The 26,533-nt window shown below is 43.1% G+C and overlaps 1 protein-coding gene across 3 annotated transcripts; it reads right to left on the reverse strand.

Annotated features, from left to right (window-relative positions):
• Nucleotides 1–1,870: 1,870 nt before the first annotated feature.
• Nucleotides 1,871–18,900, reverse strand: CDV3 (CDV3 homolog). 3 transcript variants are annotated; one of them, XM_049870601.1, is made up of 5 exons: nucleotides 18,261–18,900; nucleotides 17,392–17,468; nucleotides 10,071–10,219; nucleotides 5,851–6,010; nucleotides 1,871–4,690 (listed from the first exon to the last, which is right to left on the reverse strand). In XM_049870601.1, exons 1-5 carry the CDS (start codon nucleotides 18,498–18,500, stop codon nucleotides 4,540–4,542), a joined length of 777 nt encoding a protein of 258 aa, XP_049726558.1. In that variant the 5' UTR covers nucleotides 18,501–18,900; the 3' UTR covers nucleotides 1,871–4,539. The 3 variants fall into 3 exon arrangements, with proteins under 3 accessions (XP_049726558.1, XP_049726560.1, XP_049726559.1); XM_049870603.1 differs by having other exon boundaries at nucleotides 1,872–4,230; XM_049870602.1 differs by having other exon boundaries at nucleotides 4,597–5,455.
• Between the last annotated feature and the right edge of the window lie 7,633 nt (nucleotides 18,901–26,533).

The raw sequence follows: 26,533 nt of genomic DNA on the forward strand, positions 1-26,533 counted from the left end.
TCACACCATATACAAAATTTGACTCAAAATGGATCAAAGGCCTAAACAAAAGAGCTACAACCATAAAATTCTTAGAGAAAACAAGCATAAATCTTTATGACCTTGGGTGAGATGATTTCTTAGATAAGATACCCATACCACAATCAACAAAAGGATAAAATAGATGAAGCTGACTTCATCAAAATTAAAAACTTGTTCTTGAAAAGGCACTGTTAAGAAAATGAAAAGATGGGAGAACATATGCTCAAATTATCTGATAAAAAAAATTAGGATTCAGAATATATAACTTACAATTCAATAAAACAAAAAACCAAATAAAAAAATTAGCAAAGGATCTGAATACATTTCTCCAGAGATATACGGATAGCCAATAAGTACATGAAAACATGCATCATTAGTCATTAAGGAAATGCAAATCAAAACCAGTGAGATACCACATCCTACCCACTAGGCTGGCAGTTCCTAAAGTTACCATATGACCTAGCAATTCCACTTATAGGTTACACTCAAGAGAATGGAAAGGTCCACACAAAAAGTAGATAAGAAGCTGCCTAAGTCTTGGGGAGCTGGGTGGAAGCAGGGAGTACCTGTTAGTAAGTATGGGATTTCTTTTTGGGGTGATGAAAATGTTCTGGAATTAGATAGTGGTGATGGTTGCACTGCTCCGTGGATAATAAAAGCTACTTAATTGTACAATTTCTAAGGGTGACTTTTAGGGCATGAGAATTTTATCTTTAAAAAAAAAAAACCAAAAAAAAAAAACCTATGAATTAAAGCAGGAAAGAGATGACTACAGGGACTATGTTAATGTTATGTGTCAACTTGGCTAGGCCATGATTCTCAATATTATGAAACTATTCTCCATTTTGTGATCATGTAATGGTAGTTTCCTTGGGTGTGTAGCCTGTGTCCAGTATATATGGATGTTCTGCCAAAGCTCTCAATCCTGCATCCGACTCATCCTCCTCTGACCTCTGGTTCTTTATACATGAGCCAGCAGTCTGCCCCGACCTACGGATTTTGGGACTCATCAGCTCCTGCAGCCCTGTGAACCAGTAGCCTCCCACCTGACCTGTTTTGGGTTCAGCAGCCCCTGCAACGTTAAGTCAGTAGAAGCCTCCAGCCTGAATGCCTCACCCATGAATTTGGGACTTGCCAGTCTCCACAACTGCTGGAGCCATTTCCTTGAAAGAAATCTCTATGTATGTTTACATATATATATATATATATATATATGTACACTTGACTGGTTTTGCTTCTCTAGAGAACCCGGCCTAAGACAAGGACTGTGTGCTTCTGTACGTGTGGGTGTTCTATTTTAAACAGGGCTGTCAAGGAAGACCATACTCATACGGAGAAGCTTGAGCAAAAGACCTGGAAGAAGTGAACTAGACAAGTACAAATAGCAATCAAGCAGTAAAATGTTAACATTAAGTTTAATTATCAAAATGACTTAAAATATACTTTCTCTTGTTTTGAAATTTAAGGACTATAATGATTCAGACTAAATCCTCAAATTTAAAATGGTGGCCAATTTGAGAAATTTACAAGTCTTTCAAAGGACAAAGCCTCAAATCTTCAGTCTTCAGAGTAAAGAGTATATTTCCTTGCCATGGTTTAAAATACAAAATACAGGAATGATGACAAACTCGTTTCAATGCCTGCCTTATCTTTAGAAAAGAAGTGATTATCACAGCTTTGCAGCCGCTTTTATTCCACCTTTTTAGCACTTGGACTGCTCTGCAAACATTTCTCCAACACAATGTACGCTTCTGAGATGAGAGTATTATCACCCTCCCACAGCAAATGAGGCATGACATCAGTTCACCACTTTCAAAGACAGAATATGGGTTAGGGTTTTAGGAAAAAAAACTATTACACTCCAAAATCATATATTTACTTTTTATTGAATTTGTTACTGTTACAGAGTTCTTGCATTGCCAAAACCATGCCTGAGAATCCGAAGAAATGGTACAATGAACAGCCTCATCTACCCATCAGACAGTATATAAAACTTGATTCATGTGCATTTTTGATTAATTTCACAATCTTTTAAAAAGTGGTAACAAGAGTTGGAGTTTTAAATCTGCTGCAGGTCTTCTGATTTCTAGTAAAGTATGCCATTAAATAACACGTCTAAGTATTTATCTCAGTTCATTTCTCAATAACATAACCCCCAATAAGATTTTGCTGGAAAAGGTGCATACCTTTCCAGGAAAATTGGTGGCTCAATGTCCAAGAGATTATTTATTAAAAGTTTTTGGTTCCCAAATGAAGTCTTCAGTTGAACCAAGAATTCCTTACTTCTCTTCGAATCATCCAACCTCCCCTTGGCTCAGCTACTCACCCAAATACATCAGAAAGCAGGTATCCTGTCTGCCATCTCAAATAATGCCAACATTATCGCCCAGAAGTGGCTGGCAGGTCCTGTCAGGAGATACTGTAACCCTCCGAAGAGTCCAATTCCTGCACTGACACCAGGGCTTTGAATTGGTTCAAACCACTAAGTCATGGCTGAGGAAGCAGAACAGGAACAGACCCAAAGTTTTACCATTTGGCAGATTTGGTATGGTAACCAAAACGCAAAAAATTACAGGTCAAAGCCCTGAAACAGGAGACTCAGGAGAGGGGAGTGACATACATCAAAGTGGTGTGGTCAGCTGCCACCTTCTGAGTGGGCCACCGGTACTTCAACTGTGCTCAAAATCTGAGGGCAAGAGATGTGGTTGCTATGCAATGCGTATGCTGCCCTTGTTCTCTAATAGCAGGATTAAGTTTCTAGCAGGGCTTTGACCTGTAATTTTTCCCATTCCAGCTATCTTTCTGGTTCATTGTAACTTTAAAAACTCGAGCCTGTTCCAGTGACACTTCCTCAGCCATGACTGAACTGGACTGAACTGCGCAGAACCGGCTCAAAGCCCTGACACTTTCCTCAAGACTGAACTCCTAGAGGAAAATGCTCCCCTAGCAGGATGGTTTTACTCACCCATTTGCTTCACCCTTGCTGGTATCAAGTCTACAACTCCTGCATTTGGCAAAGGGATTTATTATAGAGAAACCCAGACTCTGCATCCAGTGGTCACAAACCACTTGGAAATATCTCTATTGATCCAAAACGACAAAAGTAGAAAATTACCAGAATAACTTGTTAGATGGAAGAAACTTCTCAGTAACTCTGGGTAGCTTCCTCAAGTCCCTTTTAAGGACTAAAAATTCCTGGACAGTTGAAGCTGTAATTATTAAAAAAAGAAGTGCTACATCACCTGTCTTTTGCCTCTGACTCCCCAAATGGGCAACATAAAGACACACCAAAAGGCTGATAATAGTGCTAGCTGGGACAATCACTGCATCTATAGACTGTCCAGAACCTTAAAAAGTTGGGTACAAATATGATACCTGGAATTTTTGTAAAAGATCATACAAGATTCATGAAACTTCAATAGGTTTTCGGCAAAGTTCTGCTCACATTGCTTCGAATTCATAAGGACAGGTAAGTGAATCCTTTAGCCTGCCATTTACTATACAATTTAGACCCAACTAAAGGCTTTAGCAGCACATGAACTAGAGCCTCCCAGCATCCACTGTCCTTTTTATCAAAGGCTTTTTGGTTCCACTCTAGGGGTTGGGCAAATTCATGAAACACCTCACAATCCTAATGTGTATCTCGGGTTGCTTAAACAAACAATATGCACTCAAAAAACTTATCCCAAGTCAAAGCAAAAAAAAAAAAAGGCCTAATGTGTAGAACATAGAAAAAGCACTACCCAAATAAAAAATTACTAAAAGAAACAAGATTATTCCCTCCCCATCCCCTTCCCCACTTCGTAGAATCAAGCTTGGTTTAATTTAATTTGTGGTTACCTCAGAATACACCTTTAAGGTTTAAATTATAAATCACAGCCCTACAGATTATCTGAAGACATCAGTTCTTTTGTGAGTGGCATGTTCCCGGAAGTCTAATATAGCCACAGCCTATTACAGAAAGTATCCCTTAAGGGTGGGGCACAGGACAGGTTAATTAAGGTCACTTAAATCTTCGTCTTTTACAGCAGATCAGAACCCAGATGGCTGACTTTCGGCAGGATTTCTGATAGGAATCCAGGAGAGCTGGTTTCAAGTTTCACAGACACTTAATAGCTGTAACCTTCTTATCCAGAAGTTGTGATCCACATGAAGTCCACAATGAATGCGGCAAATCTGAGGTAGTCAACCCTTATGAAGGCTCAGTATCTGAACATAAAAAGATTTTGAAATGACCACTGGCTGCAGTTTTTGGTTTTTGTATTTGCAGAGTAATCATGAAAGAACACTGCTGAATCTAGTTCACACATTTATATAACAATGAAAATTTTCGCTAAATCCAATATACATAAAGAGCAGTTGTGACACTTTAAACTTCCATAGTGCAACAGGGCTGATCATTTATATCGAGTGGGCTGCATCGTTGCTGTAGATCCAGCAGAGATCAGATGATGAACGGCTGTTCGTGGTGGTTAGCTGTAATCTAGTTACCTTGGGAGAGTTAGCAAAGACCATTCCTTAATTGTACTGTGTGTGGCTGCCTTTCTGGTTTTCAAGCACGGCATACTGGTTGTCTAGCTGAAGTTTAAGGGCCTGGTGTTTTGAAACCTCATCCCTACCTCTATTTTTGTGTCTTACTACTTCAAAGCTCTTCTCCATTTCTTTATCCCTAAGGGAAAAGAAATGTAATCAGTAAATATTTCTTCTTCATTAGGTTGTTTTGAAAATATTCTTCTTTGAAGAAGGGGGAAAAAAAAGCCACCCCTTAGAAGAATCTTGGAGGAGAGAAAGAGGGGAGAGCTGGTATATAAAATCCTTATAAAACCACTTTTTAAGGCTTCAATTGAACATAAAACAGAATACCGTATGAAGCTTTAAGGTCCTGTTTTTTCCAATGGCACGTCTATTGAATAATCTTAACTGCAAACCTACTTCGAGACCAACTCGAGGACAACTGCAAAATTACAAAGCTAATGACATGGTGATTCCTTCCAAGACTGACTTTCACTTTTAGTAAACAATAGACAATCTGTCCACCTCTCTTTCTTATGCATAAAGAGTAACAATTTTCTCTTTCAAATGAAGTTCTACTCATTATCCAATGATTTCTCCTCACTTCTATTTTGTGGGAGTGGATGAGATCAGATCAGGTAAAGAAAGATGAGTGGTGAGTCACTCCCTCTCACTGAGGCCCCTTAAGCATCTGTAGGATGGAGCAGAGGAGCAAGTCCAAGCGGAGGTTTAAATTCAAACCAGCTGTGCTCTCAGACTGGGAGTTACTTTTAAAGCCACCCAAAGAAACAATATTTCCATCTGATGTCATTTACATTTCTTCCCATTTTATTTACTTTTTAAAAAATCATGTCCCTAAATAAGATGTGGATGTGCCATGTGTGGTCATTTAACTCCAGGTAGCATTCATTTTATGTACCTGCTGAAATAAGATTATTTTAACATTAGATTTATAAATGCCAACGTCTTATTTATTCACATTAACTGGGAATATAATAATACTGCTCTTACATTTCCAGGCTTTCCATATTACAGAAAACAGAAACCCACAATAGTATATTTGTAAGTAATCTTAAATGAATTTTCATAGCTACAATGTAATATAAACCAGAGATAAGAGAAGATGTTTTACAGACAGGCTCTTCCAGGGCATATCCGAAGTCCCATCCTAGTTCTCAGTTGCCTGTCAGCTGTTCCCTCTGCTTTACCAGTAAGGAATAATTCCCCTCAGATGGGTTTTCACAGCCCCTACACCTCACTCCCTGGCCAAGGGGAATACAGGACTCCAAAACAAAATGCAATAATTACAATACTTACCTCCGGCTTTCTACATGCTTAGCAGTGGACTGCAGGGAAGGAAACTGTGTATCACTGTATATTTCTGGTGGTCCTTGTGGGGTTTTCCTTGTTGTGGTTAACCTGGCCCCAGGAGGCCTATACACACCGCTAGTCATCGCCAGTTCTGGGGTTTCTGTAACTAATAGTTTGTAACAGTTTAGAGAAACTATTCAAATACTTGGCATTTTAATAAGTTACTCCTGCATTCTCAATCATTTAGCAATTACAGAAAAAACAAACTAAAAACTCCAACACCTGACATAAAAAGGTCTCTGGGTCAGAAAATGGGGAAAGTTATCTGAGGAAACGCCTCAACGTGAGAATATTCTCTTTTTCTAGGGTAGTGTTCTAACTCCTCTTCCATGTGCAATTTTAATTATATATGTGAGTGAGTTCGATAAGCCAAGTTACTGGGTAATGAAGAGGGAGTAGGAAAAGAATTTGCTGGACCTGGGAGATAGGCCTCATCCGGGACTTCCTTCAGAATACGACCGCTTTTGTCCTCAGTTTACACATCATAAATAAAGACAACCACTTATTTATCTGGTTGGCAGAATAGGTAAGATGGTATATGTGATGAATTTTCTGCAGCTCTTTTTTAATAAAATGCCTGTGTAGTTATTAGAAGTTCCAAAAAAAAAAAAAAAAAAAAAACCAAACCCACTGCTGTTGAGTCGATTCCAACTCATAGCACCCCTATAGGACAGAGCAGAACCGCCCCATATGGTTTCCAAGGAGCACCTGGTGGATTCGAACTGCTGACCTTTTGGTAAGCAGCCGTAACTCTTAACCGCTATGCTACCAGGATTTCCAAAAGTTCCAAAGGTGACTAATAAGAAATAAACGATAGCCTTCATGATTGCACTGTCTTCTACATCATCAATTAATTTTATGGTTCTTTCTGTTTTCTGGTAAAACAAGAAAAAAAAAGGTAGCTAAGCAGCCCAAAGTTCTCTACCGTGGTTAACATTTTAGGGACACAGCCTTCCAGCTTTTTCCTACATATCTCAAAATGGGTTCAAACTGTACTTTATACATGTTTTCCACTTTACTTATCAAAAACTTCATTTCATTTCAAATAAGCATTGACACCAGCATTTATTAGCTAAAATACAATGCAGCCATTTTAATAACAATATGTTGCTGTGTGCCGTCCGGTTGATTCTGACTCATAGTGACCCTATAGGACAGAGGAGAACTGTCCCATAGGGTTTCCTTGGCTGCAATCCTTACGGGAGCAGATTGTCAGGTCCCTTCTCCCACGGAGCTGCTGGTAGGTTTTTGTGCTTAGCCATTACACTACCATATATAGCAGTATAAAGGTTTATTATTTTGTAGAGTTTTTAATTATATTCGGGAAAGCTTTTAACATTATTTACCAAAGAGTCATCAAGTGTCTACCGTGTGTTAGATACTGTTCTCTAGGCTACACACTGGGGATACAACTGTTAGAACAATACGAAACCCCTGCCTTCGTGAACCTGATATCCTAGAGCCGTGCTTGTCCAAAACAGTAGCCACTAGCTACACATGACCATTTAAATTGACTATAATTTAAAACATTCAGTTCCTCAGTCACACTAGCCATACTGTAAGTGCTCAACAGCCATGTCCTAGACAGCATATTCCATCATTGCAGAAACTTCTATCAGACAGCACTATTCTAGAGGCTGGAAACAAAGTAAGTAAAAACAGCCAAGGGCTATATCAAATAGTACGGCGAGGGAAGTGTGTACTTGGAGTGCAGGATGGATAGGGCAGTAATGGAAAGGGTTATGATTTTAAGTATGGCACATGGGGAGGGTTTCACTGATGAGGTACAAAAATTGAGCAAAGACCCGAAAGAAATAAGGGGACAAACACGTAAGACTAGAGTCGGCAAACCATGGTCCACAAGCCAAATATGGCCCACCACCCATGGGCTGTGTTTACTGAAAGACAGCTATGCTCGTTTGTGTACACACTGTCTACGGCTACTTGTATGCTACAACACCAGAGCTGAGTAGCTGCAACAGAAAATGCAATGGCCTTTACGGAAAAAGTTTACAGACCTCTGATACAGAGGAAACAGAACTGCAGGCTGAAAGCATAAGCACAACAGACCTGCAGTAGCTAGTTTATCTGGTATATTCAAGAAACAGAGTTTATCTGGTATATTAAAAGATCAGATTAACAACAGGGCATAAAGTCAGAAAGGGGGCTGCAGGATCACAAAGTAGATTGTATAAGGCCTTGTAAGTCATTGAGAATTTTTAGCTTCTACTCTAAAGGAAAAGGGAAGCCATGTGAAGTGACACTCTCTGACTTCTATTTTAAAAGGATCCCCACTTTGGCTGCTGGGCAGAAAACAGAGTGCAGAGGAAGGAAGGAGAGAACAAGGGTAGAAGAAGAGAGTCCAGGAAAGAGGCTACCTCAGTAATCCATATAAAAAAATACGGTAGTTCAAATCAGGGTGGTAGCAGTGGAGCTGGTAAGAACTAACCACAGGTAGCCTGAATTTATTTTGAAAGTAGAGCCAAATAAATTTATTGACAGGCTATATTTAGGTATGAAACAAAAGAAGTTAAAGATAACTCCAAAGTTTGTATCCTGGGAGATGGCAAGGATACCACTGAAATGAGAAAGGCTGAGGGTGGAGCAGGTACGTGAGGGGGTGAGGATGTGTTCAGTTTTGAACATACTGAATTTGAGATGCTGGGTAGGCAGTGAACACATACATTTCTGGAGTTCAAGAGACACCTGAGTTGAAGTTGAAAATTTGAGAGTCACTGGCATATAAATGGGACTATAGATGGAGAGAGGGTAGACAGAAAAGAGAAGTAAGGATTGAGCCCTTGCTCCTGGCTTTCTACATGCCTGGCAGTGGACTGCAGACTAGCACTTGAAGGTAAAAAAGAAGTACCAGCAAGAAAGACTGAGAAACGATCAATGGTAGGAACATGTGGTGTTCTGGAAACCAAGGGAAGAACGTGCTTCAAAGGTGTGATCAGCCATGTCAAATGCTGTTTATGGGCCAAACAAGAGGAGGACTGAGACTTGAATGCTGGATTTAACAATGTAGAGGTCATTTATGACAACTGATAGACAATGCAGTAAAAAATAAATAAAACAATGGGGGGGGATATATATATATAGAACATTAAAAAAAAGGAAACCCTGGTGGTGTAGTGGTTAAGTGCTACGGCTACTAACCAAAGGGTCGGCAGTTCGAATCCACCAGGCACTCCTTGGAAACTCTATGGGGAAGTTCTACTCTGTCCTACAGGGGTGCTATGAGACAGAATTGACTCGACGGCACTGGGTTTGTAATATAAAAAAAGGCTAGAAAGGATGCAAAAATGTTAACATATAAATGTTATTGGCGATCTCTGGATATTAAGATTTGGGATGATTTGTTAATCTTTATACTGTTCTGCATAAAGTAATGAGCGTGTATTACTTTAAAGCAATGTTTCTCAAACATTTCTCATCACAGCCCACCTACAGAGCTTTTTCAGTTATCATTTTCTTCCTCATCGCCACCCTCTCTCCCAGAAATTCTAGTACCACAGATAATGCTGTATATCTGTTTATATACTTGGGCCCTTTGAATAGCCAACAACCATTGTAATATCTCAACTTCCTCCCCTCAGTTGAATCAATTTTCACCTCCTTTCAGCCAGCCCTGCTGAGAATTTACATGTCTAAGACAGGAGAATGAAGTGGGGACCGGGGAAAAAAACAAACACACAGGGGAAACAGGAGGGGCTGTCAGCTGGCTGTCAAAAATATTTTACCGTGACAAAAGCTCTACGCAATGCTCTCCCTGACTTTTAGACTTTTAGAGTAAAACTGGACCTTTGGTAATATTTACTAAAAATGAAGCTTATCTTGGATTCTAGTAAATGAAAATCTTTTCTTTATCTTTTTTCACCATTAGTCAGGAGTTAATATTTAAGAAATTGGGGGGGGGGGAGCTTAAATATTTAAATTTGGCAAGTCAGTTTATCTACACATAAATTTCAGCCTTAACTTCCAAATTCCTTGTATGTTGGATTTGAAAGTCTTTAGAGACATATACCAATCTCTCTCCACTCAGTAATAGAATGAAGCCTCATCCCACCCTCACCCCACCACGAGCAGCCATGTAGTTGAAACCTGACTATACATAAAATTACGCAAAATTCCATGTCTTTCTGAGACTGAAGTACGCAGATTACCAATTACTGCGGCAGGAGGTGCTTGTACTGGAGCTGTTCTATTCCAGGGACCTGAAGACTTTTCCACACCACTACCACCACCTCCTCCACCTTCTTCCCAGTTATCACCTGGATCTTCTCTCTTTTCATTATCTTCTTCTTCCTTTTCACTATTGGAAAAGGAAAAAAAACAAAATTCAATTAAAGAATCATCAGGAAAACAGTCCGGATTCCAGTTCTGTCAATGCTTATCTGTGTGACTCTGCAGAAGTCACTTGACCTTTTCCAAGTCCAAATGCCTCACCTGCTTTACAGAGAGGGGACTTTACCTCTTCGACGCTGGGACTTCCACTTGACTCTACATGAAAAGAAGTTTCGTTGCTTAGAAAACCATTTCACCTGATTTTCCCTTTCTGTAATCTCCCTCAATGGTGAACCGCCTCATACACTCAAAAATATTTACAAAAAATTAACACACCGGCACGTTTGTTTAAGACAATCTGCCTGATTATCTATACCAGCCCCAAGTAGGAGCAGGACTCCAGCAACTGGCTCAAGTGACTGAAGGAGAGAAGGTAAGTTGATTTAACCTGAAATGCACAGAAGAAGGCAATTTGAAGGCTTAAGGGTAAAATTACTAGAGTTTTCTATGACCCAAGAATACAAATACGTACTTATGGTAAGTCTATTTTAGTGATCAATTAGTGATCAAATGAAGCTTCTGAAACTTGTGGTTTTATTCGCTAATCCTTCAGTACATGCTACATTAGAATCTGAGGAAATGCCCTCAAAATTATAATTAATTCACATTCTAGCAGAAGAAAACAGAGCTGAGTGACTGCCATCAGCGCTGTAGATGTTATTATCGCCAGTCCTCCCGTCTGACAAAGGGAATGTATGGAACTAGCCCCCCATGAGAAGACATAAATTTTTTACCCATTAAAAAAAGAAGAGTATGGAAAAATTACCTCTGGCTCAACAAAGATATTCTCAGTGCTGATACACCCTCCTGAGACTACCTGCAGTGTTTCTTTAATGCCAGTTTTTATTTATTTACTCTTGACTTGACTTGAATCAAATTTCTCCAAGACTTCTTTGATTATTTTTCCTTTTGCTAGATTATTTATTACTATTTTACCTAAACATGAATGTTCTAAATTATCAAGTACATATACCTTGTTTCACTACTGCTGACTTGACAGCAGATATTCAGCAAAGTGCCCTATCAAACTTCCTTTCTGCAGCTCTTTGACCTTGCCAGTGCACCAGCATACACTGCCAACATTTCCAGTGAATTATTTTCCATGACAATTGTGGGTTTTCCGCTATCTCTTCTCAATCTCGTTCACCATGCTGGCTTTCTTCCCTCAAGTAAAAAAACCAGGACTGCTCCCAAAGCTCTATCCCTGGTCTTCCAACACTATCTCCTTTTGCTGTCTGGTTCACAATCATGCCACTATCCATATACAGATGGATGGGAACATCACAGCCTTTCTTGGCTTCTGAAAAAGGATTAACTGGGTGACATCTAAGGGTGTTTTCCTTCCATTTCTATTATAATACATGCCCTGAGTATAAAGCACAAATTTCTTGAATAGCTTACAGTCTCCTTTAAAGACAATCTGAAGAAACCTTCAAAAATAATGGCAACATCATACGAACTGCCCACCGAGAGATGATTCAAAATTTAGACACCTATGCGTAACAATGTGAAAGGGGAGGGGGAGTGAGCTTATCTTCAATCTGCATTTTATATCAAGTTTTTTCTTCAAACTATAGTTTGTCTGAAGATAGAAATGGATAAAGAATATGGCCACGCCACTCCTCAGTCTTCCTTTTCGTTAACACATAATAGAGTTCTATGCAGCCACTTAAAACGTGTTAAACCTATACTGACATGTAATATGTGTCATATAAACCAATAAAAGTTACAACAACAATGTCTATATACTTAATATAAATACTGAAACATCTAGAATGATTTTTAAAAATGTTAACAGAAGTAGCTCTGGGTGCTAGACTACACGATTTTTATTTTTTTTATTCAGCAAGCACTAAGGACCATATTTAAAGCCAGACTGCCTGGTTCAAATCCAGGCTCTGCCATCTACCAGCCACGACACTTTGAGTAGGACACTTAACTTCGAGATGCCTCAGTTTCCTAACATGTAAAATGGGGACAGCAGGCCCATTATGAAGATTAAATGAGGTAACAGACACGAAGCACCTACAACAGTGCCTGGCACATAGTAAGCACCTTAACTGTTCACTATTACATGCTTCCTAATATCTGTTTGACTTTTCTTACAAGCAGCACACATGCTATCTTTATAACTGGAGGAAAAAAAGCAGTTTCCATTTGAAAACAAACAAATGTGAAAACATGTTCTTTTCAAATGGGTTCTAAATAGATACCAAACAATCTGACCCTCTTTTCTGAAGTTTACAGCCTTGGAACCCTGTGGGGTCGGTAGTTCTACTCTATCCTACAGGGTTGCTGTGTCAGAACTGACTCGACAGCAGTGGGCTTGGTTTTGGTTTTATTACCTGTTTCTCTTCACATATTCAAGAAAATGTCAACTCTCCAAATGCCAAAGCCAGGATAAGAAACACACTGCAAACAGTTACGTCCACAGAAAATAGGCTAAAATTCACTATCTGACCCAAATGCAATGTGTATCTTCTTACCAACTAAATTTCAGGTTTTTAAAAACATGACAATGTTACTGTAAATTCATCATCATAATTCAAAGTATAATGTCTTGAATATGTTTCGGTATGTATGGCACTACTGGAGAGATGCGGAGAATGGTGACACTAGAAAAGGAACACTGACTATCTACTATGCCAGGCAGTGTAAACCTCACAACACCAAGGCAGGGAGGAGGTCGGCTGGACACAGGAAGACACTGATTCTCAGAAATGTTGAGTACCTTCCCCAGGGTTACAAAGTAGCAGAGCCAAGTCAGTGAACTCCAAAGCCCCTATTTTTATTTTGCCTCTTTCATTCTATCTTCTTTACAGCTCCAGGATATATATATATACACACATATGTATACACACACACACACACACACACGACAAAAATTTTGTATTTTGAGGTTCGAGGAATTCACTTTCTTTCGTAAGGTTGATCAGAATTACATATCCCACAGCAGCGGTATGTTTATAAAGAACAGAACAATCTTATCTCTTTACCTCAAGAGACATCATATGCGAATTCATGCACCCTAGCCTGCCCTCCCCAACACGAGAGGGCAAACAGCTAAATCCAAAACCAGACTTGACAGAGCTTCTGCTGGAATGCTGGGTATCTCCATTGGTTTGACCCTGTTATACCAACCACTGTGACAAGAGTAAAATGGGGAGATAAAAATGGCCTGGTTTTCTTACCTGTTTTTCTTCACATATTCGGGAAAATGTCAACTCTCCAGACGTCAAAGCCAGGACAAGAAACATGCTGCGAAGAGTTATCTCCACAGAAGACAGGCTAAAATTCAGTATCTGACCCAAATATATGTGGGTCAGATATAACAACATGACTTTGGGTAAGATCTATTAATTTAGACACAAAACATGCCCTTATAATACTCTTGGTACTTAAATCTTGAACTGGTGGGTAAGTGTGAGATAGGACATTAGAACAGTATATTTGCTGCTACTGAAAAAAAGTTTCCCCATTCAAACGCACACTTACCTCTGATGAGGGCTCAGCATGCCAACATACTACAAGATTAGCGTCAAGAATTTAAAGACTGTATGCCTTACCTGTGGTTAACTCTCAGATAGTATACAGAAAAAGAGAAAAAATAAAGCAAATGTGGCAAAAACAATCGATGGATCGGGGTACACAGTTTATTTAGCAGTATTTATTGTACTACTCTTACAACCTTTCTGATGTTTGTCATTTTTTAAAACAAAAAGCTGCGAGAAAAAATTTAAGGCTATGGGCAGAGATCTTCAAGGTATCTTTAGCCAACTTTCAAAGTTTCCTTTTCCATTGTCTTATAGTGAGATAACAAGGTTGGGTCTTTCATGGATAGAAAAAAATAGCAAACTCTGTTTCTCTTACCTTCTAAGGGCTTTTGCCCAAAAGGTGAGACCAAGCTACACAAGACGATCGTTCAAGATCTCTAGCAATGTTTAACCCAGAGAGGGATTTGTGTATGTTACACCACTGCTAAGCTGCACGTGTGATTTTCTTGTAGTAGGTCCACAGTGAACTGACTCAGCCCAGTCTGACTTCAGTCAAAACCTTATATGCCTCCACTACTCTTTCTCCTCATATCCTGGAATTATAAATCAGGAGCCTTATGGCTAAATAGCAGAGAAATTCCCAAGAATACGTCATTCTGGTTTATCCACTGGATAAACCACTGACAGAGGCAATTAATACTTATTAAGTGCCTACTTGGAAACCCTGGTGGCGCAGTTAAGTGCTACAGCTGCTAACCTAAGGGCTGGCAGTTCGAATCCACCAGGCACTCCTTGGAAACTCTATGAGGCAGTTCTACTCTGTCCTATAGGGTCACTATGAGTCAGAATCGTCTTGAGGGCACTGGGTTTGGTTTGGTTTTTGTTAAGTGCCTACTATACGCTAGGCATTTTACAAACATTCCAGTCAAAGAAATCCTCACAAAGCTGTGGAATGGTCTCAATTTTATAGCTAAAAACTAAAGTTTGAAAGTAAAGTGAAATACCCAAGATCAAGCAGTAAACAGCAGAGCTAAAATGCAAATCCAAGCTTGTCTCTCTCCAAGCTCATGTTTTTGCAATATTATCAACTCCATCCCATTTATGTGAGCAATCTACTCTCCACTCCTATAACCAAAGTATCTTTCCTTGAGGATCCCCCAACCACATTGTTTTACTGTCAAAAAATATTTAATATAAAACTTACAAGAATATTCAGCATATGTTAGTTGCCATCACATCAGCCCCAACTCAGAGCAACCCCAGGGACAATGGAATCTGACTGTTGTGATCCACAGGGTTTTCACTGGCTGATTTTCTAAAGTATATCACCAGGCCTTTCTTTCTAGGCTTAGTCTGAAAGCTCTGCTGAAATTTGTTCAGCGTCACAGAAACATGCAAACCTCCAGTGACAGGAAAGTAGTGGCTGCGTTTGAGGTGTGCTGCCCGGAAATCAAACTCAGGTCTCCCACAAGGAAGGTGAAAATTCTACCACTGAACCATCACTGCTCTTTTTTATCATAAAAGGTGGAAATTTCAGTCATTATTAAACCTCAGATGCCTTTTTACCCTTGAGCTTTTCCTGAAAACTGTTAAATTGCCCTTTATTAAATGATTTATGAAGGCAAAGGAAATACAGATGCCACAGCGATTGAGGACCCACAAAAGCAGCTTCTTGAGGATCAGATGTCAAGGACATTTTTTCAGTGTTAGCAGGTTAAAGGAAGACCTCTAGGACAGCCACTTAAGGACAAGGACCAGAGGCCACAAATAAGGGTAAGGACACAATTTAAAAGCTGGTCTACTTCAGGTCAAACAGAACTTAAATGCTCGTACTAGCTGAGACTTACTTAAGCCCCTGGTAAAGCTGAAGAACATAAGTTATTTAAGAAATGTTTCACCATGTCTGGAATTGCCAACAGTTATAGTAGAGACTAAAATCACCCTGAATATGGATATGAAATTCATATTCAATGATAGAAAAACATAGGATCAGTTGAAATAGTATCCCTAATTTAACAAAATCAATTGCTAGCATTCAGGTCAAGCATCAGGAAAAAGAAAAATAATTTTTTCTAAACTGAACCTCTTCAAATGTATCTGAGAAAGCAAAGGAGTCCACAACTGGTTGGAAATAAAATTCCAATCTAATCACTTGTACTTCTCAAGCAAGAAGGCACATCTAAATGTTTCCCACCATCGATCAACCAGGAGGCTTCACTTTGGTTAAAAAAGAAAGTTAGGCCCCTGAAATTATGTATGTAAAGCAACCAAGACATAACATTAGCCAGAGGTAAATGTTCAACAAATGTCAAGAACAGCACTCCTTGTGGCTAAATAAGTTATCTAAAAACATAAACGACGCCATCTAGGAAGGTCAAAAGACAGTTTTTGGTTAAGAAAATTACTTCCTCCACTGTACAACATGCTCGCTAGCAGTGTACACAAATTACAAACTTCAAACTGGAGGCAGTTTATCAAGGTAATTTCTTTAAAATGAGAATAAAGAATTTTTTTCCTCTTAAACCAATGGAATCACATATTCATCTTTTTCTACATTATTAAACCCAAAATATGGTATTTATTTACACACAAATCTAAAATTGACTACTCTAAATTGGACTTGATAAAAACATGTTCTGAATTTCAAATCCTCTAAACCAACCAAATTTTCAAAAATTACTGTTTCCTTAAACTTTAAAAATAACACGCTTAGATTATATGATTCTATTCCTATACATTTCAAAAACAAGGAAAACTAAACTACAGTGTCAGGCTAGTGGTTACCCTTGGGGGTGAAGGCAGTGAGTGCCCGGAAGCAGCAGGAGAGGGACTTCCTCTGCACCAGTTCAATTTCTCGACCGGCTGCTGAACACATGATTTCATGCACTGTAGGAACCCGTAATATCTGTACTTATCTTTAAGTACGCTATACTTCAATCACAAAACCGAGATTAACTTGTTTATTGGAAAAGATTTTTAAAATGTCCACATTATTTTTGAGAAGAAAATAAAAACTAAGTTCATCCCACCAATATTAAAAGTGAAAAAATTTAAATGACAAAATCAATCTTAGCTGTCTCAAAAAGGCCTAACCTGGGCTAGAAGCAGGAAAAACTCTCACAGGATTCTGGAACTAGCAGCTAATCTGATGAGCATAGAGGGATGTTAAATGACTTCTCTGCTGTCACAGACAGAAGAGGAACAGACACAATCCATTAATGCCGTAACAAGCATATCTGAAGCATAAGATGGTTACAATGCCGCTTTGGGGCTAAAAAATAACCAAACATGTACTTAAAAAAACCAAACCAAACCCAGCCCATTGCTGTTGACAGTGACCTTACAGGACAGAGCAGAACTGCTTCACGGGGTTTCACAGACTAAATCTTTACTAAGTGGACTACCACATCTCCTGCAGAGCAGCTGGTGGGCTGAGCCACTACCACCGCACACACAGTTAGCAGCCGACTGCTTTGATCACTGCACCACCGGGGCTCCTACACATATACTAAAACCCAGTGCCCTCGAGCCGATTCCGACTCCTAGCGACCCTAGAGGACAGAGCAGAACTGCCCCACAGCGTTTCCAAGGAACATACACCACCTACCCTAAAGGTCATTTAAAGGCGTTTGTAACCAGACCATACCTTATTTGCATTGCCTGAACTCGGAGGCCGCTGTAATCAACCTCTTTTTGCTCAAATTCTTTCCACTCATCTTCATCCTGTAAAACAACCATGTAATAAATGCGAGCTACTTATAAACATACACCTACGGCAAGTATCAAACTATGAAAGGGGGTCAAGCGGTCGGAACCCGAATTAAGTAGAGACTCGTTTTTCTGGCCTGAGTCCTTGCTTGTTCCCGAGACCGATTAGACTAGAGGACCAACGTGCCCAGCAGCTCAACACTGTTACTGCCACCTGGGTCCCTCATGAGAGCTGTTACTTTAAAGCCACCAAGAAAGCCAAATGAAGTCACTAACAATGCCACAATTCAATTTCTAATAAGTGAGGCCATAAGACTGTTTAGTCTTTCCTTGAGGAGCTTATAGGCCAAGTCGTGTCTATAGAAATGCCCTACATGTGATTGTTAAAATAGAAACTGCAGCTCAAACTAGCGGGCTGCACTCACAACACCCAACTACTGAGAAGAAACGTCACTCGGTGCGTGCTACTCGGTGCTGAGCACTTCAGACCCAGCTTCCCCGACGGTGCCGAGGCCCATCTTTGGGGTGAAAGGGCGCTGAGTCCCGGTACCGACGAGCCGGAGACGCGGGGCAGCCCCACATCACGTGGCCTCGGGCCCCCAGCCGGGTCCCCGGAGTGCGGAGGCGGGCACGTGGGCGGTGCGCGGCCCGAGCCCCGGCCTCCCCAGCCTCCCCGGCCCCGGCCTCTCCGGCCTCCCGAGTCCCGGCCTCTCCGGCCTCCCGAGTCCCGGCCTCCCGGCCTCCCCGGCCCCGGCCTCCCCGGCCCCGGCCTCCCCGGCCCCGGCCTCCCCGGCCCCGGCCTCTCACCTTCGTCACGGCCTTGGTGGCGGCCCCCGGGCCCGCGGCCCCCGCGCCAGCAGTCCCGCCGTCGCTCGGCCGGGCCCCCGCGCCTGTCCCGCCGCCTGCCGCGCCCGCGGCTCCACTGCTCCCGCCGGCGGCTCCTGGCGCGCCCGCGGCGCTTGCCGCGCGGTTGCTCCGCTCCTTCTTCTTTTTCTTGTCCCTCTTAGCGAAGAAGTTGTCCAGGCTCCGCTCCTCCGTCTCGGCCATGGCCGCGGCCTCCTCGGTCCGGATGGGTGGGGCCGGCGGCAGGCGCGGCCCGCGGGGCTCCGAGCTCGAGGCCGGCTCTGTGCTCACGCTCCGGGGCGCGGCGACGCCTCAGCCCCGCGGGGTCGCCGAGGCGAGTGCGGCGGGGCGGACGGCTCCCCCCGCGTGCTGGCGGGCGGTGGTACTGTCCGCCTGGGGACTGGCGCGCCGCGGCCGGCGCCGAGCCCGCCGCTCCCGCAGCGACAGCAGCGCGGGGTCCCGCCCGCTCCACAGCCCGAGGGGAAGAGGAGCGCGCGGCGCGGCCGGGATCTCCAGCGACAGTGCTGGGCCAGCGGCGGCGCGTGCAGGAGGAAGGCGCGCGCGCGCAGGCCCGGAGAGACGCGGAGAGGGGACGGGGAGGGGAGGGAGGGGAAGGAGGGAGGGCGGGCCACCAGGAGAGAGCGAGAGGCAGCGCCCGCGCCTGCGTACTTAGCTCCGCCCCCTGCGGTGGGAGCGCGGAGCAGCAGCGGCGGGAGGAGGTGGAGGAGCTGGGCCAAGAGCCAATCAGGTGCCGGGACGAAGCGCTTAGGCGACAATCCCCGCCCCAGATGGGGCGGGGTCCTGACGTGCGGTGCGGAGAGGAGGGTCTATGCAAAACAAATAACCTGCCTGATGACTCAGGCCTCCCGATTGGCCCAAGGTTTAGCTTTAAGGGCGGGCTCTTGAGAGATCTGGTTGGTGACTTGGCTGGAGAAGGCCAGCCGGAGGCGTGGGTGGGTCTCGTTTGGGCGCATGCGTAGGCTGCACGTGCGCCGGCTTGACCCGGGCGAGCTGTGGCCTTTAGTCGTTTGAACTTTGCCAAATGGAAGGGTTGCGTTAAAGATCGTCCTTCCCGCCTCACTCGCCTTTGTATTTCTCTGCTATGGCAACTATTTCCATTTTACGGGATGATGATTATGAAAGTGAGAGGCGCAGTGGCCTGGAGACTTAGGTGCCGTTTACAAAAAGGTCTTTTATTAGATAGCTAGGAGATTGATTTTTGTCTCAGCTCCACTGTCTACCAGTATGTCTACCGGAGCCAAAGAAGCCTGACCCCCAAGTTCTTCAAGTGTAAACTGGGGATCCTCGATCTTGCACGATTTGGGGGATAGAGTGCACCTGCTAACTGCCCACACAGTGGATGAGAGATAAATGAGTTTTTAATAAATTTAAATAGTCCCCCCTGCCCTGGCTTGAGTCTGGACGATGATTGCAGTTTATCCTTAACTTCTATTCCTGATAAAAGGAATAGGGTGGTCTCTCATAGGAGTGGGAAGCGAAATGCCCCATGCTAAACCTGCTTTTGCCATTTAAGTAGCCACAGGGCCTTGAGCACTGAGCATGAAATGAATCTTTGTATATGAAAAGGTAGTAAAAACGTTTCTACTTCCTTCTAAGAACAGAGGAGAGAGCTGTCACAGACACTGAGGAAATGACTCAGACACATAGCCTCATGGGGTGGATAGTAAATGGAGTGGCTTCTTTGTCTTTTCCTTCAGTTTCCCCATTAAAGGTTGGCCTTAACTCCATCCCACCCTCGTTGCTATTAAAGAACTAAGTCCTGAATATGTCACCAAAATAAACCAAGGGCCTTGCCCTGGCCAACGAAAAGCTTACACATTCCCCAAATATAAACTGCTCCCAACTACCCGTGATGATATCTTCTTGGGTCCCTAGGTAACTTCTGTGACACCATGTATCTTCCTGTGATGCAAACTAAAGTTGAGTAGTGGTGCCCAGCACCACCCTCCCTTGACATTTCTGATCAGATTTCCTTTTTCCTTCATTTCTTCCTTTCTTCATCTATGAAGCACCTATTTAGCTGTATTTAAGGCAATGTGCCTTATTCAAAGTTGAATAACTTGTGAATCTTGCTTTCAACTGCCTTATAATCTAGAAGACAAAATGTGGAATCAAACAACTGGAATGCAGTCCTCCTTTTCTTGGGTCTCCATCAATACAACGGTGCCCAGAAGGAATTAATGACCTGGGAAAATGCAGAGAAAGAACAGCACTTGAGGGCTGACACTGCAAAATGTCCTTCATTTTTCAGTGTGGTCGGTGGCATTCTCCAAGAACTTGACTGTATAAAAGATTCAGGTCAGGTCAGCACATAGACCAGTACCTTTGTGGCTGTGGCATTCTTCTCCATGAAGCTGGCTCCTTATTCCTTGAATCCACCACCCTAAAACTAACAGCATCCCATCCCCACCAGACGCTCCTCTTAAACCTCCCCTATCACCCTGTCCCAAGTCAGTTACACAGAGCCCTGAATCCTGCCATCACCACCCCCCTGCCCCCAGAACTCCCATCTCTGAAGCATCCTCCAACCCTCTCTTGATGAAAGTGTCTTCCCCTTTAACCCTCTGTTTTAGTGTTCAGGCCTTCCCCATCTTTAAAGCAAAACAGACCTTCGCTTGTCCTTGCTAGAATCCATGGCAAAGGAGCAGGACAAGATAGAACAGTTGAATAGCAGTAAGGACCCAGACTTTCCACGTATTTCAGCCCGTCTTCAAAGGTTGCTAATGCTGTCTAAACATGGGAATTTCTCTTGGGTCCTCTGGAATGGTACAATCGAAAAAATATTTCGTTTCCCTAGGCAAAGCCCTGCTGAGCTCCAATATTCCATGAACTCGAGAGCTGGCAAAGGGGAGTCAGGTCCAGCCCCATTGTCCCTGGGCTCTTTTCTGCTGAGCTGTTTGTTTCAAGTTCCATTCTGCCACCTAGGCTGAAAATTCCACTCATGCTCAGCTCGGAGGAATGCTGCTCATGCTGGCCGAACAGAGCTCACCAGGAAATGGGCGGCTGGAATTCTTTCATTTGTGGCTTCCTCTCTAACATCTGTGAGGCAGACTATGCTACTGCCTGGACTGTCCCAAAGACCTTTTTCCACTAACCAAACCAAACCAAACCCAATGCCGTCGAGTCAATTCCAACTCAGAGAGACCCTATAGGACAGAGTAGAACTGCCCCAGAGAGTTTCCAAGGAGCGCCTGGCAGATTCGAACTGCCGACCTCTTGGTTAGCAGCCGTAGCACGTAACCACTATGCCACCAGGGTTTCCCATTTTTTTCCAACTAAACAAACAAACAAAAACCCAACTAGGGAGCAACTATTTACAGGTCACCCCTTCTGGGGAGCTTCTTCGGACTTTTCCTACAGGCAGTTTGGTTTCCCCACCTTGAAAGCCTGAGAGTCTTTGCCCAGTTGGAATTTGATGCCTTCCTGTGATTGCCATGACTTGTTTACTGCTTATCCACTTTCACCCATTCATTTACACATACACACATAAAAAGCATTTAATGAACACCTACTATATGCCAGGGGTCCCTGGGTGGCACAAATGATTAAGCACTCAACTAGTAACCAAAATGTTAGCAGTTCAAATCCACCCAGGGGTGTCTCAGAAGACAGGCCTGGTTGATAATCTACTTCTGAAAGATCACAGCCATTGAAAACCCTATAAAGCTCAGTTCTACTCTGAAACACACGGGGTCACCATGAGTGGGAATGTATTTGAAGGCAACTGTTTTGTTTTTTACTATATGCCAGGACCTATGTTAGGGAGTTAAGAATATAAAGATAACCAAATCAGATATAGGCCCTACCCTTACAGAGCTTACTGGTAGCTGGAAGCAGACACATAAACCAAAAACCAAACCCACTGCCGTCGAGTCGATTCCAACTCTTAGTGACCCTATAGGACAGAGTAGAACTGCCCGATAGAGTTTCCAGGGAGCACCTGGCGGATTTGAACTGCCGACCTCTTGAGTAACAGCTGTAGCACTTAACCACTACGTCACCAGGGTTTCCCTACCCTTATAGAGCTTACTGGTAGCTGGAAGCAGACACATAAGTCCACACGATTATAGCACCTTGAAAGCTCTTGAAGGTAGGATGATGTTGAACATACAGCCTATAGCACACGGGAGTTTGATGTTTGTAAAATATAAAATACGCCCATTAGCTTTAGTTCCCAACTTTCCGTGGTAACAGGGGAATGCACGTTCTCCTTCTGTCACACATACCTAAGATATGTGCCAGTTAACAGTTGGTGGTAGTCCTTCGGTAACTAATGGCAAGCCTCCTCACCCAGCTGGGCCACCTCCTTTCCCAATATTGGAATCAACTTGATGGCAATGGATTTGTTTTTGTTTGTTTTCTGGTTATGTACTTCAGCCTTCTATGAGTTGGGACTATTGGGAGTCAGGCTTCCCAGGCAGCTGAACCCCAGGACACTGACTTGGCTCTGAACCAGGTTCAGTTCTTTGGCAGCCAGTCAAATGACTCTGGCACAAAGCAAGGCCTTCTGACTCAATCATTTTGATCACAGAGTGCAAAGGATATAATTATTTTGGCAAGACACAATTATCCTCCTGAACCCAGCTCCATTCCTGATCCTACTTTGTGACCGAAAAAGTAGATCGGAAATTAGCATTTTCTGCTTCTGATTCAGAGCCACCCCAGTCCTGGTTATCAGGTCAATGGGTTAATGGTACTGTCCTTCTCCTCCTTGGGCTGAAAAAGCAGGGCAAGGCTGAGAATGTAGGGAGTGCAGAGAGACCTTCCCTCATGTCCAGTGGAAGGCAAGTACTTTCTCTTGGAGCACTCTGCTCTTCATGGTCAAGTGCTTGCTCTCAGGAGTCAACTCTGCCTCAAGTTTTTTCATCTGTAAAGTGGGAATGGGAAACGTACCTGCCTGGCAAAGTTGTGAGGATTAAACGAGGGAATGAATTTAAGGGCTCTCAACTCAGCGTCTGGCACATAGTAAACCTAATTTATGTTAGCTGTTATGATAATTGCTTCCTGGGTGACGCAGTTTGTGCTACTAACCTAAAGGGTGGTGGTTCGAATTCATCCAGCGGCACTGCGAAAGAATGGCCTGGTGATCTGTTTCCGTAAAGATTATAGCTAAGATAACCCTAGGGAGCAGTTCTACTGTGTAACACATGGGGTCGCCATGAGTTGGAATTGACTCAACAGCAGTGGGTTTGGTGTTTATTTTGATGATGATGATGGAATATATCATGATTTATAATTATATGGGTCTTTTTTTGGTAACAATGTATTTTATCTGTCCCCTTAGGCCCTGCCACTTATTCATTACTGGGGTTTTCAATGCCTTCTGAGTGTCTGGCACATAGTAGACAATCACTAGACATTTGTTGGCAATTAAAAATAAAAGAAATATGAGGTTCATGCTTTTTATTTATAGCTACTAAATATGAAATAGCTTGGTATCTTGGGCTCTGCCCTCAAATGCTCTGGGTATTTAGTTTATACTCTTCATGCTAGACCATCCATCAAAATGGCCAATACAAAGTCTGCTATTGCCTAGTGACACTGTGGCTCCTCCCTGAGTACCTTGCCACTACCTGCTATCCTACTCAGCCTTTTTGGGAGCTAGGGAGTTTCTCTTCCTCTGGGGCCCAAAAGTACTAGACTTATAGGCCTACACTACAGTCAGGGGTTTGAGGGAAGAGGCAAGGATTACCTCAGGTGATCATTCATCACCTTCTTGCCAAATGTTTACAGAGAAGAAGAAAGCTTGTTGATGACAGCAGCCCAACCTCCACATGGAGATAATCCTAGACAGTGTAATTCTTGGGTCTGCTCCCCAACCCCTCCCTGGCCTCAGGCATGGCCTCTCCATGCAATGGGTAGCGCAGCCTGAGGAATGTCAAAAAGATTGAAACTTGAAAATGTTTGAGAGGCTGCCTGGGCTTGCCCTGTTGCTGGTACATTTCCTCCTTACAGGATCTGTAGGTCTTGGCCCTAGAGGAAAAAAGTGCATGTCATGTCTTCGTAAACAATTATAAATGTATACAGATCAATAAGATACCATATGATATATTATGTATTGAATCCGAGTCTAAACACAGCTCAATGCGGGTTGTAAATTCTCAGTAAAATCACAGTTAATCAGAGGTTCTTAGCGGTGATGCACCAAGGAAGTGAGACAGGGAGCAAAGGCCCTGAGATCGGAGGGTGACTGAGAAATAGCGAAGAGACTGCTGTTGTTACCTGAATAAGGCTCTTGCCTCTCACTGGTCAAGAATGAGCAGGTAAGGCACGTAGTTTTCCACATGAGCAAAGCTTTATTGAAGAGGCTTGCAAGCAGAGACAAGGAGGGCCTAGAGCAACGCTTACCCTCTTCTCACAGAACAAAAAGACAGGCCCGAGTTTTTAAAAGTTTTGAGTGGGAAAAGATTCATGTTTATTCATAGGCACAGGCGGGGATATGTTAACTAAGGTGCACACATAGCAGCTTTCCAAGATGGCTCCTGTCCTGGAGGCCTCTGGGATTCGTAGTAGGACTTATTATGGGGTGTCACGCCTGTGCAGTCTCCCACTCTCCGGGTTCAATTCCCCGGCTGGGTCAGTAGCCCCTCACTGCCCCTGGTGGAAGGTCACACAGTGGTCACAGGTGGATGTTCTGCGCATGTCCCTGGGCCTGGTTTTCTCCAGCTGCTTCTGAAAGGCAACTTTAAAGAAGTTTGTGGACTATTTTTAGATACCCTGCCCCATCGTTCTCGGGAATGGCTTTGTTTCTGCACCCTGGTCTATTTCTTATTACTTTGTTTGCAGATTTGGGGGGCCCTCTGTTCCTTGTCTTTTGAAGTCTCTAGGTTCCACACTCAACCCCCTATTACCTCTGTTATAGTCTATTTCTCTTTTACTTGCTTCTCCTCTAACCACACCAGTCTCTTCACTATTTCTCAAACAGGCACCCTCTTATCTCAGGGCCTTTGCTCCCTGTCTTAGTGTGGTTAGAGGAGAAACAAGTAAGAGAAATATACTATCAGGGAGGTAATAGGGAGTTGAGTGTGGAACCTAGAGAATTGATAAGACAAGCAACAGAGGGGCCCCCACATCTGCAAACAAAGTAGCAAGAAATAGGCCAGGGTTCAGAAACAAAGCCATTCCCCAGAACAATGGGGCAGGGTATCTAAAAATAGCCCACAAACTTCTTTAAAGTTGCCTTTCAGAAGCAGCTGGAGAAAACCAGGCCCAGGGACATGCGCAGAACATCCACCTGTGACCGCTGTGTGACCTTCCACCAGGGGCAGTGAGGGGCTACTGACCCAGCCGGGGAATTGAACCCGGAGAGTGGGAGACTGCACAGGCGTGACACCCCATAATAAGTCCTACTACGAATCCCAGAGGGGCCTCCAGGACAGGAGCCATCTTGGAAAGCTGCTATGTGTGCACCTTAGTTAACATATCCCCGCCTGTGCCTATGAATAAACATGAATCTTTTCCCGCCCAAGAACTTTTAAAAACTCAGGCCTGTCTTTTTGTTCTGTGAGAAGAGGGTAAGCGTTGCTCTAGGCCCTCCTTGTCTCTGCTTGCAAGCCTCTTCAATAAAGCTTTGGTTGTGTGGAAAACTACGTGCCTTACCTGCTCATTCTTGACCAGTGAGAGGCAAGAACCTTATTACAGTAACAGAAGCTCAGATTTTAACCTACCCCCCACCCTGATCCCTAAAACTCAGCAAATGTGCAACTGCTTCAAGACGTTGCCCTCTCACATTTCCCAAGGTGCCTTATACAAACCAAAGTGAGGCAGGCAACCTCAAAGCCCATTACTTCTAAGAGATACCTGCTCTGGCTTATCCTCCTACACCAAGCAGAATAAGCTGTACTTTCTTCTGAAATGGTCCTGACAAGATAACCACAGAACAGACCATAGATGTCCTCAACCCACCTCTGGGTGGAGACTTAACATCCTAATGAAATCAAAATCAACCTCTTTCTCCATCCTGAGGAATAGAACCCTTGTCTAAAGAAAATGCATAGTCATCCCCAAGCTCTTAGTGCCTGTGTGAAGGTCAATCCTGAATATTCATGATGAATTTACATTTCCTTGCCTTCTCTCCGTAGATGTCCACCTCCCCAAGCTGCCTGTGAGCAGTCTTGGAGGCAACAGCCCCAATTGCTCCTTTCCTTGTACAGTGAAATAATGGTGTCTTTCTGATCGCCCACCTTTGCCTCTTGTTTATTGGTTGTAACAAGTCA

The sequence above is a fragment of the Elephas maximus genome, chromosome 26 (assembly GCF_024166365.1).
Source record: "Elephas maximus indicus isolate mEleMax1 chromosome 26, mEleMax1 primary haplotype, whole genome shotgun sequence".
In the NCBI taxonomy this organism is placed as follows: Eukaryota; Metazoa; Chordata; class Mammalia; order Proboscidea; family Elephantidae; genus Elephas; species Elephas maximus.

Bases quoted from the DNA above. Each gene is read 5' to 3' on its own strand.
- CDV3 (XM_049870601.1), bottom strand. From the start codon at position 18,500: ATGGCCGAGACGGAGGAGCGGAGCCTGGACAACTTCTTCGCTAAGAGG. The intron at 17,469-18,260 runs GTGAGAGGCCGG...GTTGTTTTACAG, and splicing joins CCACCAAGGCCGTGACGAAG to GATGAAGATGAGTGGAAAGA. The intron at 6,011-10,070 runs GTAATCTGCGTA...ACAAACTATTAG, and splicing joins ACCTCCTGCCGCAGTAATTG to TTACAGAAACCCCAGAACTG.